Genomic DNA, 17,505 nt, shown 5'->3' on the forward strand with positions numbered 1-17,505 from the left:
AATCAGATTCCAAACTCTCCACCATGGCCAAGACCAAAGAGCTGTCCAAGGATGTCAGGGACAAGATTGTAGACCTACACAAGGCTGTAATGGGCTACAAGACCACCGCCAAGCAGCTTGGTGAGAAGGTGACATCAGTTGGTGCGATTATTCGCAAATGGAAGAAATACAAAATAACTGTCAGTCTCCCTCGGTCTGGGGCTCCATGCAAGATCTCACCTCGTGGAGTTTCAATGATCATGAGAACAGTGAGGAATCAGCCCAGGACTACACGGGAGGATCTTGTTAATGATCTCAAGGCAGCTGGGACCATAGTCGCCAAGAAAACAATTGGTAACACACTACGCCATGAAGGACTGAAATCCTGCAGCACTCGCAAGGTCCCCCTGCTCAAGAAAGCACATGTACAGGCCCATCTGAAGTTTGCCAGTGAACATCTGAATGATTCAGAGGAGAACTGGGTGAAAGTGTTGTGGTCAGATGAGACCAAAATCGAGCTCTTTGGCATCAACTCAACTCGCCGTGTTTGGAGGAGGAGGAATGACCCCAAGAACACCATCCCCACCGTCAAACATGGAGGTGGAAACATTATGCTTTGGGGGTGTTTTTCTGCTAAGGGGACGATGGACGGGGCCATGTACCGTCAAATCTTGGGTGAGAACCTCCTTCCCTCAGCCAGGGCATTGAAAATGGGTCGTGGGTGGGTATTCCAGCATGACAATGACCCAAAACACGCAGCCAAGGCAACAAAGGAGTGGCTCAAGAAGAAGCACATTAAGGTGCTGGAGTGGCCTAGCCAGTCTCCAGACCTTAATCCCACAGAAAATCTGTGGAGGGAACTGAAGGTTCGAGTTGCCAAACGTCAGCCTCGAAACCTTAATGACTTGGAGAGGATCTGCAAAGAGGAGTGGGACAAAATCCCTCCTGAGATGTGTGCAAACCTGGTGGCCAACTACAAGAAACGTCTGACCTCTGTGATTGCCAACTAGGGTTTTGCCACCAAGTACTAAGTCGAAGGGGTCAAATACTTATTTCCCTCATTAACATGCAAATCAATGTATAACTTTTTTGAAATGCGTTTTTCTGGATTGTTTTGTTGTTATTCTGTCTCTCACTGTTAAAATACACCTACCATTAAAACTATAGACTGATCATTTCTTTGTCAGTGGGCAAACGTACAAAATCAGCAGGGGATCAACTACTTTTTTCCCTCACTGTATTACCTTGCATTCACAATCCAAATATCTTCAGTCTGTAATCGAGTGTGAAAAACTGTCTTTGTGGTTGTAACAGGTGCTGCTCTACCCCTGAGTAACACCTCTTGGAGTTATTAAAATATAAATAAAATAACTTGTGATTCCATTCAGGAAGCAGAGCACCCCCCACTGCTCTGAGGATCCAGCATTTAAAATCGAGAGGACGTCCATTTGTACTTTTAATAAGTAAAGACGTTTGAAAGCTGAGAATCGCACCTTGTTAAGCAATATAAGCAGCGTCTCCACCCCTCTGTGCCATGTGTAGGTGGCTGAAATTCGAGGAGGACGTGGAAGACGGAGGCGAGCGGTGGAGCAAGCCGTACGTGGCGACGCTCTCTCTGCACAGCCTGTTTGAGCTGAGGAGCTGCATACTCAACGGCACGGTCATGCTGGACATGCGAGCCAACACGATTGAGGAAATCGCAGGTGAGCACGTCCGCAACAGGGGTCCGGGAGCCATCTTTAGAAGTCTCTTGTATTTATTTTACATGATCAGAATTCATCTTTCTGAAATGCTCATTAATATTTTTTCTTATTCTGTGCCTTCATGCCCACAGACATGATCATAGACAACATGATCGCGTCGGGCCAGCTGGATGAGTCTTTGAGGGAGAAGGTGCGCGAGGCAGTGCTAAAGAGACACCACCACCAGAACGAGAAGAAGCTCAGTAACCGCATCCCGCTGGTGCGCTCCTTTGCAGACATAGGCAAGAAACATTCTGACCCTCACTTGCTTGAGAAAAACGGTGAGCTCTTTTGCTGTGGTTGAATTTGTATGTTGCCCACCCTCCTCACTCCTAACTGTAACAAAGCGGTCTCCTCGAAACCAACGCAGACATGTGCAAGGGTAAAGCCAAACAAAATAGTCGAGGTATTTGTATTGTGTTTTGGCATCCAGTGTCGCTGTTCAGTGGTTTTAACACCTTGCAGTTGTTTATTGCAGCGCTGGACCAGTGGGCTGATTTTTATATCTGTACGTGATGCATGAGTGCTGTGTTTGATGCATGAATAAATGACCATCCTTTTAAGTGCAACACAAAGGTTTGTAGGGCAGATACACTTTATTGCAGTTTATTTTCCAGGTCACATTGTTTCAAAGAGACGATCATACTGTGGTTAAAGTTTAAGCCTGTCTGGCCATATATAGGAAGAAATTCCTGTATACGAAACATGAATTTGAATTATTAAAATTTGTTTTGTCAACTAAACCTAGGTACATTTTCTGATCTGAATTAAATCGATATGATCCTTTCACAGGTTTATATTATCCAGCTATGTAGTATTTCTCATCCGTTTTTTCAGTTTGTTGATTTTTTTTTGTTTGTTTTTTAAACCCTGGAAATAGTGTCGAAGCAAAGTTAGTGGCTTTTTAAATTGCTGCAAGCAACGCGCACAACCAGACTCGTCACCGGAAGTAAACGTCACTCTTAAGTAGACCGTGTTGCTCGGCACCTCAGGAGTGCAGAACAAGACGGTTACAGGTTTCTGTAGTACTGACACTGTATTCACTAACCCTTCTGTACAGACGTGAGCTTCTGTTCTGGCGCCATTGGTTGATGCTGTCACTGCTTATCACTCAAAAGGAACAACTTGTGCTGTGGTTCATGGTGTGTGGTTGGTTGTTTATTGTTTGTGGACAAGCGGATTGGCCTGTGTGGACACCTCCCCAAACACTGACCACCCCCACCCCAACCACCTCTTCTTTTCACCTGTTTGTCTCGTGTGGTGTTCAGTCTTGTGCCACATGCCATACCTCCCAGCCCTGTCCCACTGCCTGCGCTTCTCTTTACTTCACTGACTCCCGCATGCTCAGAAATGTCCCAAAAACATTGTTATTTTGTTTATATTTTATCCCCATTATCTGTCTCCTCCTTTCTCCCTCCCCCTTCTCTTCCTACCTCCTCCCTTCTCTCTCTATCCCCTTCTTTGTCTTTCCTATTCCCTCTGGCAGGGGAGGGCCTATCTGCTTCCCACCTTTCCCTCCTCCGATTGGGCATCTCCGCCTCCAGCCAGTCTCTGAGGCGAGACTCGCGCGTGTCCATCCTGTTAAATTACCTCCTGCCCGGCGCCAGCCCTTTCGCCTCCCGTGCCACCACCCCTCAGCCCTCCCCTCAAAACACGCCGCCCTCCACCCCAGGGCCCGAGCGCTCGCCCCCCCTGACCTTGAGGTCCACGAGCTGCCCCCCCCAGCTCCAGGTCCCAGAGCTGCTGGTCACGGGCCCTGCCGGCGAAGACATTCCCGAGGTCGTGGTGCACCCCCCAGATGACGACGAGCCCCCGCGCCCGGAGCACCTGGAGGAGGAGGCAGATCGCCCAGCGCCGCCACACGAAGGCAAATATCTGGGCCCCAGGGCCTTGCTCTGTAGCCTGCCAGTGTGAGTCATGGCTTGATAGGGACACTAGCACGTCAGCATGTGGCCAGTTGCACCTGTGTGTGACTTTTTCCTCCAGTGAGTTTGAGTTCCTCAGGGGCTCTGTGCATGCCTCCACCAGACACCCACCTGCCAGATCGTCACTCTGCCCTGGGCGTCTGCCCTGTGTGCATTAGATTTGACTACCAGGACCCTCCAGTATGTATCGCAGTGTTTGAGTTTAAGGACGAGCTTGCAGTTCTCATTATGACGTATTATTGCTTCATTTGTTTCTACTTCTCTTGATGAAAATTCAATATGTACATTTGAAATCTTTAACCAACTGCAGGCTAGAATAAGGTATTCTTAACTGGCTTAGAACCCCTCCTCATCTGTCTGGACTAGGTGATTGGTTTTAACTAGTTTACATACTTTTATAATCCATTCTCTAGCACAGTCCCGTATTAACTTGACATTGATTTGGTGCTACAGTGTTTCTCAAGAAGGGTGTCTTGGAGGGCTTTCAATCCATGTTCCGCTTAAGATGACCTGTAAACATTGGAAGTCATGAACTTGTTAGATGAGATTACTGCACTAACTCTGCAATAGACCTGATCCAATATGGCGTATGTCCCCCTAGCCTTGTCCATTGTAAAATACATTGATTTTAGATGGGGCCAATTTCCAGTAACATGCATTCTGTACTAATTAAGGTATTGCCTGTTTTAGTAACCCCACAAAACCACAACTGCAAAATTAGATGCATCAATGCCTTTTGGTATACAGCATTATTACTTGCATTATAATATAATATTGTTTTGCTAAATAAACAGATTAGACATGCAGTAGGATTTTGTACAGATCTGTACTGCTTTACTTTGCCTCACTTCACCTGTTCAAGCCAAATGACTTTGCTCTTTTTGGCAAGTATCGCGTTTGCTATCAATTGAAACTGAGGTCATGGGAATTTCATATGATGGTTTAACTAAAGACAAACAAAGTGCTATTCTGTGTGATATTTCCCTGAATCAGTGTTTGGTAAACAGGTCTTTGTGAGCAATTCAGCATTTTAACAATTGAATGGGTGCAAATCTAACATTATTTCCTTCTTCTGTGAAATACGAAGCCTTTGTTCTTGGTCACGTTTTCTTTAAATATAAAGTAGTGAAGAAACTAATATCTTGGGCATTTTTTCACCAATGTAAAGGACCGATTAGGTGCTTGAAAGCATGCATTGCAAGCAGACCGATTTTCTGTGAAAGAACATCTCGTGGGATACAGTCCAAGCGCTTGTTGTCGCAACAGCTTGAAGGCCAACGGAAAGGTCCCGTTTCTCCTGGTCTGGTTTCAGTGCCTCTGCTCTACTCCGCATCCCTCCAAGAATGCTGTTGTTCATGCGATACCTTTGGCTGCTTAGCAACCCAATGATGGAACTCTCAGTGTGGAGTTCTGATTCTGTCAGAAGATCCGAGACAGCTCTGATGCAATCTGCAATTGAAGAGCATATGCACTTTTATTGTGATGGGTCAGTGGTAGCATCTGATTGCTCAGTTTGCTCTTTGTGCCTTTCCTAGAGAGGGCTTTGAGTACGTGATAGGGCAGGTTCCTGTCTAAAAAGCTGGCACTACACAGAGTGCTATTTTTCACTAAGCTGATCAGCCTGTAGTGAACCTTTCAAGCCTAGACAAGTTACACTCAGCTGTCTGCTAACCTTACATTAGTCTGGGGGGGTGGGAGGAGGGACAAAAACCAAAAAAGCTCCTCTCCAGTTCCACCAAAGAGTTTTACTTATGCTTTGTTGTTTTCTTCAATGCATTTCTAAAGTAATTAAAGTGTGAAGTTATGTAAAAGGGAAGCTGTTCACATACAAATTGAGATTACCTTCATTATACAATGCATGTACATGTTACACTCTTCTTTTAAAACTTAGAGGAAATGTTTCCTTAAGGATCTTCTTTAACAGGATTGCAGAGAAGAAATGAATGACTGCTTCTGTACAGTTTAAGTGCGTTACACACCACGACCTGAGCCCAAATTAGTTTGATTTTGTGGCTTTAAAATGTTTGCTCCTCTGCATGTGTGCTTCAATTGTGTTTGACCCGTCTACTCTTTAGGTTACAGCTGGAGTGTTTAACATGCGTTTCTGTTTGTCAAGGAGTCTTAACTGAATTTTGGAAAAGCTTGAATTCAAGTATATTCCTTGCTAGCCTTCACAAAACCTAGTTCAAAGTTTGCAGTCTTCTCTTAAGCATAGAGCACCGAATGGCATGAGTTGGAATGTCTGCGATGCCACTGTTGTGATGACATCATCTTCTGGACCTCTGTAGTGGAAGCTATTTCAGTGCCACTCAAATTATGGAATAACTTACCTTTGCGATTTTATTTTTAGTCAGGCTCCATCACACACGAGCTGGAGCATTGAGTTGCATGTTAAACCAGTCACAATTTGCATTGATTTTTTTATTTCTTATCTTCTCTTTATGCATCCTTGAAATTCTCACCCTTTTTCTTTTTCCAGGTTCTATCTGTGAACTCATTGATTTGGTTTACATGTTTACTGGAAGACTTCAGCAGCACTCGGGTCCTTTGGCAATGCACTTGCAGTTCAGGCTGAACACTCTAGGCTCATCTGTCACATGTTAATGTAGTCATGATTTGCAATGCACCAATTTGTATACATTGGCCTCTCAATGAATTTGAACTGTTGTACTTTAGGAAGTATAATTAAATGAGCAAAAGTGGGACCTACTGATTTACATTTTTTAAGATGAAATTATTTATAATTCCAGTAGTATTAATGATAATCTAATAATAGTATTACCATTATAATATTCCAGCATGCCATGCTCATGTCCTTACAGCATATCACCGATGCATGTGGAGTCACGGCTCTTCCAGAGGACGGAAACCCTGGCAGCTTTTCCGTCCATGTCTGTTCAGATCCTTGAAAGCAGAGCGTGCGATCATAGCAGCCCTTCTTATCTTCTCAACCCTCTGCCCTGTCCTTTCCCCTCACAGGCATGCTGGCATCTCCACAGTCGGCCCCGGGAAACCTGGAGCACACCAAAGGCCCCGAGCACAAGGCCAACGGCGGGGGTGGCAGCAGCCGAGAGAACAGCACTGTGGACTTCAGCAAGGTACGGCATACTCTTCCCTGCCACTGGCTCCAGCTTTGTGGCACTGCAAGGCCCCTGGCAGCATTTGGCTGCCCCTGGGACTTACCGCAGTATGGGTATCTGGCAGGCTGTCTGGAGCTGTGTACTGTGCACCACATTATGTGTCCCTCTGATCTGACTTTGTCCTCGTATGAAGTGGAGTACTTGTGACGCTCCCACTAGCAGCAGCTTACAGCCAAGGGCAAATATCACTTGTCCCTCAGCTCTCATTGACTCTAGATCTCTTCATGTTCCACATAACAGCTCTCTGCTGAGGACAAGATACAGGAAGAAAAGTAAACCGAATCCACCTACATTATTTATTTAATGGTTAATGGGAGTCAAAAAACATTGCAGAGGCTTGAAAGATGATTAATCGGCTTTGACTCCTAAAATATACTGTTATGAGTCACCAATTTGAGCTAACGTGTTTTCTTGTACTCTAATCTATGCATATTGTTGCAAAGCATGTCATGTATAGGTTTACTCCAGGCCAACATATGTATTTTTGTGTAGCGAGGGAGTGTTAACACAACAGTGGCATGTAAAGGGGGAGTTTCCCTTTGCAGAAGTTACCTTCTTTGGGTCCTAAGACTTCATTTAAGGTCAGCAGCTGCCTGCAGAGATGTCAAGCTGGCATCTCCCAGGTGTCAGTAGCTTGCCTTAACGTCCTTCAGTAGCCCTGATCAAAGTCTTTCCCCACAGAAGGAGCAGGAGTGGGAGGGGAGGGTTCTTGCGGTCTCCTGTTACTCTTGCTCCATCCCAAATAGAGCTCTGCCCCTTATGTAGACGGTGAACAAGGTGTTACTGCCAAGCCCTCCCCCATCCGATGCTCCCATCTGCTTCAGTTTTAACTGAGCTGCTCCCTACGGCTACACTGCTCTGTTCCTCAAAAGACTGTCTCCTTTCAAATATGCCAGCGTCTGCACATAGCAGCTCCAGGAAACCAATGTATAATTTATACCAGTTATTGTGGACAGCTTTGAGCCATGAGATTTTCTTAAGTCATGTACGTAATTGAATAATCGCAAAGAAGCAATGGGGGTTTGTGGACCTGAAATGGGGGCAGGGGGAGGTCATGGTATTTATGCTAGGATAAAACAACAGATTTATTTATAACCTGCCAGATTGACAGGCTTGCCCGTGTCCTACTCTCTTTGTTTTGCTTGGCATCTCGGGGGGTAACTCCGCGACCTGGACAGGAGTCCGACTCCTTCCACTGTAGTTGTGGTTCTCTTGGTGTGGGACCCAAGAAGCTTGGAGTAAGTTTTCATCTATGCTAACGTGTCCGTGGTGTCCCTGACTGGTGCCAATCATCTCTGTTTGTTCCGTGCCTCCCCAAGTCAAAAATCCCTTGTGTTTATTGGTTGTTTTTGAATGGAATAATTCACAAACTGGAGTTGCCTTTTCTTAAGCTGTATGGCTTCATTTACCACCGATTTGCGTTTTATTCCATATCTCTTGTGCTGTATGGTGTTCAGTGTGGTGGATTGTGTAACCTTTCTGCCACTTTGGTTTTCAGGTTCCGATCACACTTGTTTGTAGTGTTAGATTTCTAGTTGAACTCTGTCCCCAACTGGGGGGAAAGCTGTGATGTCCGTGCCTGTTGATCCTGGTGTGATAACTCTGTGTTCTGTAATGTAATTCTGTGGTTGTACTCTTTAATGAAACCTGTTCCTTAATTCCTGGTTGTTTGTTTCATATTTTTTTTTATTATTAACCTTATTATTTTAATATGCACTCTGCCCGAGATTCAGACCTCCTTGATCCAGCACTTGGCAGCTACCAGCCTTCCTCTTTCCAAAGCCTGCTGTGTAGTTCTGCTATTCTGGGAGCCCCCCCCCCCAAAAAAAAAGCTCCAGCCTAAATTTATAGCACTATGCTGCCTTGCTTAAACTGTATTATATTCCCTCCTGTTGTCACACAATTGGATTACACATTACTAGATGTAATAATAATGTTAAGAGATTCCTAATACATTTTATAATTCTCAAATTGGCAGGTGCCATCTGCCCAGAGCTCCTGTGCTCTCCGTGTGTGTAACTTAAGAACATCCATGCACTACAGCATCTTCACTTCTATGAGGTTCTGGCCCAAATAAGGCAAAAATATATAAAGAAAATTAAACTTTGTAGCCACACTCTCACTTATTAGGCTACCTGATGAAGACAGCAGTGTCGAAACGCGTTGTGAGTGTGAGTTATTCAATAAAATGAAATTGTAATAATATAAAAGTCTGTTCTAAATAACTAATAAGTGAGAGTACGGCTACAAAGTTTAATTTTCTTTATATATTTTTGGCTTATTTGGGCCAGAACCTCATAGAAGTGAAGACGCTGTAGTGCACGGATGTTCTTAAGTTAAATTTTATATATATATATATATATATATATATATATATATATATATATATATATATATATATATAATATACACGTACACATGCATACATACACACGGAGAGCACAGGAGCTCTGGGTAGATGACACCTGCCAATTTGAGAATTATAAAATGTATTGGGAATCTCTTAACATTATTATTATATATATATATATATATATATATATATATCACACTCACCTAAAGGATTATTAGGAACACCTGTTCAATTTCTCATTAATGCAATTATCTAACCAACCAATCACATGGCAGTTGCTTCAATGCATTTAGGGGTGTGGTCCTGGTCAAGACAATCTCCTGAACTCCAAACTGAATGTCTGAATGGGAAAGAAAGGTGATTTAAGCAATTTTGAGCGTGGCATGGTTGTTGGTGCCAGACGGGCCGGTCTGAGTATTTCACAATCTGCTCAGTTACTGGGATTTTCACGCACAACCATTTCTAGGGTTTACAAAGAATGGTGTGAAAAGGGAAAAACATCCAGTATGCGGCAGTCCTGTGGGCGAAAATGCCTTGTTGATGCTAGAGGTCAGAGGAGAATGGGCCGACTGATTCAAGCTGATAGAAGAGCAACTTTGACTGAAATAACCACTCGTTACAACCGAGGTATGCAGCAAAGCATTTGTGAAGCCACAACACGTACAACCTTGAGGCGGATGGGCTACAACAGCAGAAGACCCCACCGGGTACCACTCATCTCCACTACAAATAGGAAAAAGAGGCTACAATTTGCACAAGCTCACCAAAATTGGACAGTTGAAGACTGGAAAAATGTTGCCTGGTCTGATGAGTCTCGATTTCTGTTGAGACATTCAGATGGTAGAGTCAGAATTTGGCGTAAACAGAATGAGAACATGGATCCATCATGCCTTGTTACCACTGTGCAGGCTGGTGGTGGTGGTGTAATGGTGTGGGGGATGTTTTCTTGGCACACTTTAGGCACCTTAGTGCCAATTGGACATCGTTTAAATGCCACGGCCTACCTGAGCATTGTTTCTGACCATGTCCATCCCTTTATGACCACCATGTACCCATCCTCTGATGGCTACTTCCAGCAGGATAATGCACCATGTCACAAAGGTTGAATCATTTCAAATTGGTTTCTTGAACATGACAATGAGTTCACTGTACTAAACTGGCCCCCACAGTCACCAGATCTCAACCCAATAGAGCATCTTTGGGATGTGGTGGAACGGGAGCTTCGTGCCCTGGATGTGCATCCCACAAATCTCCATCAACTGCAAGATGCTATCCTATCAATGGGCCAACATTTCTAAAGAATGCTTTCAGCACCTTGTTGAATCAATGCCACGTAGAATTAAGGCAGTTCTGAAGGCGAAAGGGGGTCAAACACAGTATTAGTATGGTGTTCCTAATAATCCTTTAGGTGAGTGTGTGTGTATATATATATATATATATATATATATTATATAGTGCCCTGCTGCCTTCCAGAGCAGAAACCACAGCCAGAGAATGTCACCAGGTGTCGGAAATGTTGAGCTGCTACTGCTGCTACCGTCTGGTCATAAACGGCGCCCTCTCCCATCCTCAGGTCGACATGAACTTCATGAAGAAGATCCCTCCAGGCGCCGAGGCCTCCAATGTACTGATTGGGGAAGTGGACTTCCTGGAGCGGCCCATCATCGCCTTCATTAGGCTGGCCCCTGCAGTGCTCCTCACAGGCCTCACGGAGGTGCCCGTCCCCACTAGGTACCTCAACTGGGATTCTGCTACAGCCACGATTGTATTTACACCATCTAGTGGTCGTTTAACAGCTTTATTTTCCCTTCATGTCTAGAAGTCAGAGAGGATGTGGTAGAAACTGAAGAATTGATGTAGTGAGCTTGCCTTCTCAGTGCACCTTGTGTGCACTATGCTAATCATCTGAACCGTGTACATTTGTGCAGACTGCTTGCATTTATGAGTGTGGGAGCAACCTTTATTCATGTTAGGTTGTTTAGTACAAATGTAAACACATGACTTGCATACGTGCAGCCATGAAAATGCATTGCAGCAAACTAGATCCCGTAATACAATTATTTATTTTGTTTGTCTCACTTTTCTTTTGTTGCCAGGTTTTTATTTCTTTTACTGGGTCCATTTGGCAAGGGGCCACAGTACCATGAAATTGGCAGATCCATTGCTACTCTCATGACTGATGAGGTGAGTCCTATTCAGAGAGTGAAAGGAAGATATTCTTAGACTTCTTGGCCTCCTAGTCATGTCTTATATCGGCATATGTTATACTTTTTGTTAGAAAATATCAGAAGTCTACATTGTAACTCAATTCAAAATAGATTTGGAAATAAAGCGTGCATCTTGAGACATACAAAATATAGGAATGTGTTGTCTGTATGAAAAGATGTTTTACATTTATAGTATAGCGTTACATGTCAAAATGAGTACCATGTATGCAGTATGCAACTTTGAAGATCTGCATTACAAACTGTATCTGAGGAAACAAAAGATGACATTGAAGCACATCATCAAATTGCAACTAAATAAATGCAGCCGCTGAAGCCATTGGTTTTGTTTGTGTTTTTTTTGTTTTACCTCCAGATTTTCCACGATGTTGCATATAAAGCAAAGGACAGGATTGATATTCTGTCTGGAATAGATGAGTTTCTGGACCAGGTAACAGTTCTGCCTCCTGGAGAGTGGGATCCTACGATACGAATTGAGCCCCCAAAGAGTGTCCCCTCCCAGGTAAGGATTCACAAGAGCCAGGAATATTCGAGGGCAGTGACCTCATGTTATATGATCAAATACTGGTAGCGTTTTGGTGGAAATACTATACCGGTTTAGGAAAGAGTGAATACGGTGCTTTGTAAGTCAAACGTAAGTAAGTGCAAGTGTGAGGGATGGAGCGGCTTTCTGACCTCGATAGTCTGATGTAATTTCAGGAAAAGCGGAAGATACCGGCTCTCCCAAACGGCTCCGCTCCGACAGCAGAGAGCATCAAGGAAGATGATCACCACGTGGGGCCGGAGCTGCAGAGGACTGGACGGTGGGTCTCGCAGTGTTTGTCCCCCCCCCCCCAGCCCTGTGTACAGCCTTCCCCCTTTAGTCTGGGACCTGGCCTCTCACTGTCCCTGTGTGACTTCTAAGAGGGTCTCCTAATGAATCTCTGGCCAGCCCACCTGGGACTATCAGTAGGGGTTCTGTTAGGGAGGCTTAGATCAGTTAAACCCTCATTAAATTGACCTCTGTAGAGTTTATGAATGCCTTTTGACTTCCAAATGTCAAATTTGATTCGAAACAGGGTTTATATAAAATAAAATAAAAACCACCTCCTGCAATTTTTGACATGCTACATCATGTTGAGGCCGAGCTACAGGACGGCTCTCGTGACAAATACCTGACGTGGGGGTTAAGATGGGATTTTCTTTATTAAGTCTTTTTTGATGAGTGCGAAGAAACAAAAGACCAAAGTAGCAAGCTTTCATTGTAGTGAACAATTTTACCCTATTAAAGAGGCATTAAATAGATGAAAGAAACCACTCGGAGAGCAGGGTGGGGGGTGGTGGAAAAAAAAGAGTTAAAAAAAGTTACTCAGATGACATCAAGCCAATAATAATTGCAGCAATAGCTTTAAAGTCCTCTGAAGTTTGATCTGCACAGCCCCAGGACTGGCTAATGGCTGGGTGTCACTGTAAACATTCCCCAAACTGAGCTCTCGGAGGAATAGCTGAGCACAAGACTGGTGTGAGTAGATAGGGAAGGTTTTCACTGGCAGTAGAAAGTCTTATAATTGGATCTTTAAAGGATCCTGTCTTTACTTATTTCCCTGCTCTTTCAGACTCTGTTAGCCACAGACCAGGTAGCTTAGGGGTAGTGGTGGCGTTGTTTATGACTGCAGTTGCACCTACACCCACACCATAGTAGCTATTACTCTAATAACCAGTCTGGCCTGGAGCCATACAGCGACATGTGATTGCAGATGTTCAGAGTGTTGCGTGCATTGTTTGTCGAGGCCCAGCAATTACACTGTTTACTTTGTGATGACCTGTCTCTGTGCTGAGGTCAATAGAAGAACCGTAAGCAACAGTGAGGAGGCGGAGAGCAACTGCTATCCTGCACTGAAACCGAAATGTGCATCTTGTCTTGTCTGTGATTGTGCAGGTTCTGTGGAGGTCTGATCCTGGATATAAAACGCAAAGCCCCCTTTTACTGGAGCGACATCCGGGACGCCATTAGCCTCCAGTGTCTGGCCTCCGTCCTCTTCCTGTACTGTGCCTGTATGTCCCCTGTGATCACATTTGGGGGCCTTCTTGGAGAAGCTACAGAAGGCAGCATAGTGAGTCTCGATACTTCTATAACCAAGATCAGGCATCACTAGTGTGTACCTGTGTTTATTTTCCTCACCTTTCCTCACTTTATTGTGCATCACCACAGGAACAGTTTGCCCAGAATATATGTTTAACCCAGCAGCCCAAATGCCAGATTTCAAAGTCACAGGATCTGGTTTTGCATTTTGACATGTGAGGGGCACAAAAAAGGTGAAATATTGCGACAGCGCTGTATTGTATGCAGTGGATCCTAATGATAATCAGACAAATGTCCACGCTTTGTCAATAACATATATACATTTGGACAGCTGCTTTAGATAGACCGCCAGTCCATAGCTTAAGCCTGCTAGCCTTTAAGTGATCTAATTTCAAGAGCATTTCTGGGCATACTGACCCCAAGTAACATAGTTGGAAAGTTGCCGTTGTCTCCTTTGTGCGTCTTGTGTCTGTGGCTTTATTGGAATTTCTGTCTCCTTTCCTCCCCTGATGACAGAGTGCAATCGAGTCCCTGTTCGGAGCCTCCCTGACGGGGATTGCGTTCTCTGTGTTTGCGGGTCAGCCGCTGACGATACTGGGGAGCACGGGACCGGTTCTCGTTTTTGAAAAGATTTTATACAAGTTTTGCAAGTGAGTTTGTTTCGGTGCGAAGCCAGACGATCTTTCCATGAGTCACCTTCTCTAACAGGGCAAAACCATTCAGAAAGATTTCAATTGTGCGTTTACTTTGTTGTCTATTATGTCAAGAACTCTCGTATGGAAAATGTTTACTTGTCCATTTTCTAATCAAGATAATGGCACAGCTACAGGACACAAAGAAACAATGGCTGTTTTGTGAACTAGGTACAGGGTATTATTTGCAAGCATTAATGCCATCATTATTATTATTATAATAAACTCTGATTTCTCACCAGTCGAACACAGATCAGTTGTTCCCTTTTGTTACCACGCCCTCTAGTGGCGTCTGAATAAAGATGCAAAGGACTGTTGATAATGGCATATGCCGTTTTATACACCTTATTTCTAAGGCCTACTTTAAACAGCATATATTAATCTGAAGTGTGTGTACACGTATATATATATATTTTTTTTTTTAATAATTTCAATCGATTGGGGACTGCATGGCATTGTCCCCCTTCTCAATTGCCCTGATCTCGCATTAAACTTTCTGATTATAAAAAACTAAGCTGTTCAAGATGAAGCAGGACTGAGTGCTGTGTGGGTCTCTGGTTTCCCCTCAGAGACTACGGGCTGTCCTACCTCTCCCTGCGCACCAGCATTGGCCTGTGGACGGCCTTCCTGTGTCTGCTCCTGGTTGCCACTGACGCCAGCAGCCTCGTGTGCTACATAACCCGCTTCACCGAAGAGGCCTTTGCTGCTCTCATCTGCATTATATTCATCTATGAAGCCCTGGAGAAGCTTGTGGACCTGGGAGAAATGTATCCAATCAACATGAACAATGACCTGGATAACCTCACCTTCTACACGTGAGCAGCTCTCCACTGCTCTGGGGTGGGGGCACAAAATAGCAGTCCTAAGATAAAAAGGGGCAGTTTCCTGGCTGTTACAACTCTGTGAAAGCCAGCTAGAATCTTAATGGAAATACCGTGGGCATGTTTAGTTCAAATCAGATGTGTGTATATTTATTTTTTACAATAGATGAAGTCAAGTTTAGGTAAAACAACTAAAATAGTTTGACCTTTTTAAGGATAATATCAAATTGTGAACCGCTTGAGTTAAAATGTGCTTGTTTTTCCATCTTCATATAGATGTCAGTGTTCTGAGCCAGCAAATTCAAGTGTTCTGACTCAGCAGGAATGGAACCAGACTGGATTTTCACCCAACTCCATATCGTGGAGTGATTTAAATTTAACGGTTAGTATTTGGTGGTTCTTCTGATTTTTATGTGGTATTTCTATGATTTTGGTGTATGAAAAACTTGCTTTTATGAGACGAGGAGCTCAGTTAGCAATTGTTTTTTAATCTGTACTTTTTGTGGGTTGTGCTTTTTGATGGGAAGTATCACAGTTCATAATACAGAATCTGAACACTGTGTAGGTGTTAGGCTAATTAATTGTTATCCCTGTATTAATTTGAAGTTTGGGACTATTAAGGGGGACGACCACAAAACTATGATAAACGTGAAGCTTAGAAAATGTGTCAATTCTAAATACAGACAAAAGAGTTTTACAGTATTATGTAACGTAGCTAAATTGTGCTCTAAAATTTATTTAAAGAGTTAAATGTAATTAGGGTTACATTTTGAAATTGGCTACGGTGAGGGTAAGTAAATATAATGCTGTAGTAGGATTTTATGCACACCTGAATAATTAATGCTTAATGTTTGTGTAAGTTTGTTCAGGCTTGTCTGTTTCAGCTGTGGCAAAATACATGGTTTACTAGGCCCGGATTAATCCGATCTAACGGGGTTCTCGATTATTACAGATGTGCAAGAAGTTGCACGGGGAGTTTGTTGGTCCTGCATGTGGCCACCATGGTCCCTACATCCCAGACGTCCTCTTCTGGTCGGTCATCCTCTTCTTCACCACTTTCTTCCTCTCGGCCTTCCTTAAGCAGTTCAAGACGAAACGCTATTTCCCAACCAAGGTAAAACCTTACCCATTCTCTGGCTCGATGTGAGTGCCATACCAAATTCCTGTGAAGAAATTCTGGCACTCACGATTTGATGGTAATATCTGAAGTGGAAAAAGTAAAACTGAGTAATCGATGTTGCCAGTCCTGATATTCATCCCAAACCTGATGTAAAACCTGTAGTTTATTCATAAACATTGTGATTGTGCTTTGGTCAAGGTATGTTAATGACTAGCATGATTTATGTGGTTTGTCTTGTAGGTTCGTTCAACCATCAGTGACTTTGCTGTGTTTCTTACCATATTGATTATGGTAGTGGTTGATTACCTGGTGGGAATCCCCTCTCCAAAGCTACAAGTTCCAGATCGGTTTGAGGTGGGTTTGAGTAGATTCTTCCATTTTGAAGTGTTTTTAACTCGCACGATTCCAGGCCGTGGCAGTTCAACTCAGATTTGTAGCCCATGTTTTATTTTTGTTTTGTGGTTCCCCTAGTGCAGCCTTTGAGCACCATTTGCACATCCTTATCAAATCGTTTGAAAAGTAATAATTCTCACTCTTTGCCCAGAGTTCTGTGCCAGGGTCTGATCACAACTGAGCATGTGCTTACGGTTATTTCATCAGTAATGTATCAATTGGAACCACATATCTAAACGTTCTGCATTATGAGGTTTTCTTCTGTTGGATTTCAGCCCACTTCCAAGCACCGTGGGTGGCTGATTGACCCCCTGGGAGACAACCCTTGGTGGACCCTGTTGGCCGCTGCCATCCCCGCGCTGCTCTGCACCATCCTCATCTTCATGGACCAGCAGATCACAGCCGTCATCATCAACAGGAAGGAGCACAAGCTGAAGGTGAGGGGGAGACCACCTACACCACTACCAGAACTTGTCTGAAGCTCTTAAAATGAAAAATGAGTCGGTTTCCTTTCTCCTTGGCTGGTGCTGTCTGGTTTACACGAGTCTCGGCCCTGTTTGTGCTCCACAGAAAGGCTGTGGCTACCACCTGGACCTGCTGGTAGTGTCGGTGATGCTAGGAATCTGCTCCATCATGGGGCTGCCCTGGTTTGTGGCCGCCACCGTCCTCTCCATCAGTCACGTCAACAGTCTGAAGGTGGAGTCAGAGTGCTCGGCTCCGGGGGAGCAGCCCAAGTTTCTGGGCATCCGGGAGCAGAGGGTCACGGGGCTCATGATATTCCTCCTGATGGGCATGTCTGTGTTCATGACGTCCGTGCTGAAGGCGAGTCCCCATCGTAGAGCAGGGCCATACTACTGGTCTTGATTTTTGTTTTTGAATGCACAAAGCAATGGGGATATGAGGGATTTAGTTAGAGATGAGGGTAGTGGGAGGATGATGTATCCAGGTGCAGAATAAAGCTTCCCATACCTTATGAAATAATTGTCATATATTGCATTTGAGTTTAGTGTAAATTGCTCGTATCAAGGCAATATTCAACGATTTCATTGCAAA

General features: G+C 44.1%; 1 protein-coding gene across 3 annotated transcripts in view; it reads left to right on the plus strand.

Moving 5' to 3' along the window:
• The window catches only part of slc4a7 (solute carrier family 4 member 7), a 64,032-nt gene that overhangs the window by 38,359 nt on the left and 8,168 nt on the right, over nucleotides 1–17,505 (plus strand). For all 3 annotated transcript variants that reach the window (XM_066691074.1, XM_066691075.1, XM_066691076.1), the window contains exons 5-19: nucleotides 1,522–1,682; nucleotides 1,814–2,002; nucleotides 6,626–6,744; nucleotides 10,713–10,870; nucleotides 11,236–11,323; nucleotides 11,720–11,866; nucleotides 12,064–12,167; nucleotides 13,283–13,457; nucleotides 13,943–14,076; nucleotides 14,688–14,933; nucleotides 15,216–15,321; nucleotides 15,892–16,053; nucleotides 16,300–16,413; nucleotides 16,728–16,889; nucleotides 17,023–17,274. In XM_066691074.1, coding sequence (XP_066547171.1) covers nucleotides 1,522–1,682; nucleotides 1,814–2,002; nucleotides 6,626–6,744; nucleotides 10,713–10,870; nucleotides 11,236–11,323; nucleotides 11,720–11,866; nucleotides 12,064–12,167; nucleotides 13,283–13,457; nucleotides 13,943–14,076; nucleotides 14,688–14,933; nucleotides 15,216–15,321; nucleotides 15,892–16,053; nucleotides 16,300–16,413; nucleotides 16,728–16,889; nucleotides 17,023–17,274 — 2,317 coding nt within the window. The remainder of the gene's footprint in view (nucleotides 1–1,521; nucleotides 1,683–1,813; nucleotides 2,003–6,625; nucleotides 6,745–10,712; nucleotides 10,871–11,235; nucleotides 11,324–11,719; nucleotides 11,867–12,063; nucleotides 12,168–13,282; nucleotides 13,458–13,942; nucleotides 14,077–14,687; nucleotides 14,934–15,215; nucleotides 15,322–15,891; nucleotides 16,054–16,299; nucleotides 16,414–16,727; nucleotides 16,890–17,022; nucleotides 17,275–17,505) is intronic.

Source organism: Amia ocellicauda, chromosome 18, assembly GCF_036373705.1.
Source record: "Amia ocellicauda isolate fAmiCal2 chromosome 18, fAmiCal2.hap1, whole genome shotgun sequence".
Taxonomy (NCBI): domain Eukaryota; kingdom Metazoa; phylum Chordata; class Actinopteri; order Amiiformes; family Amiidae; genus Amia; species Amia ocellicauda.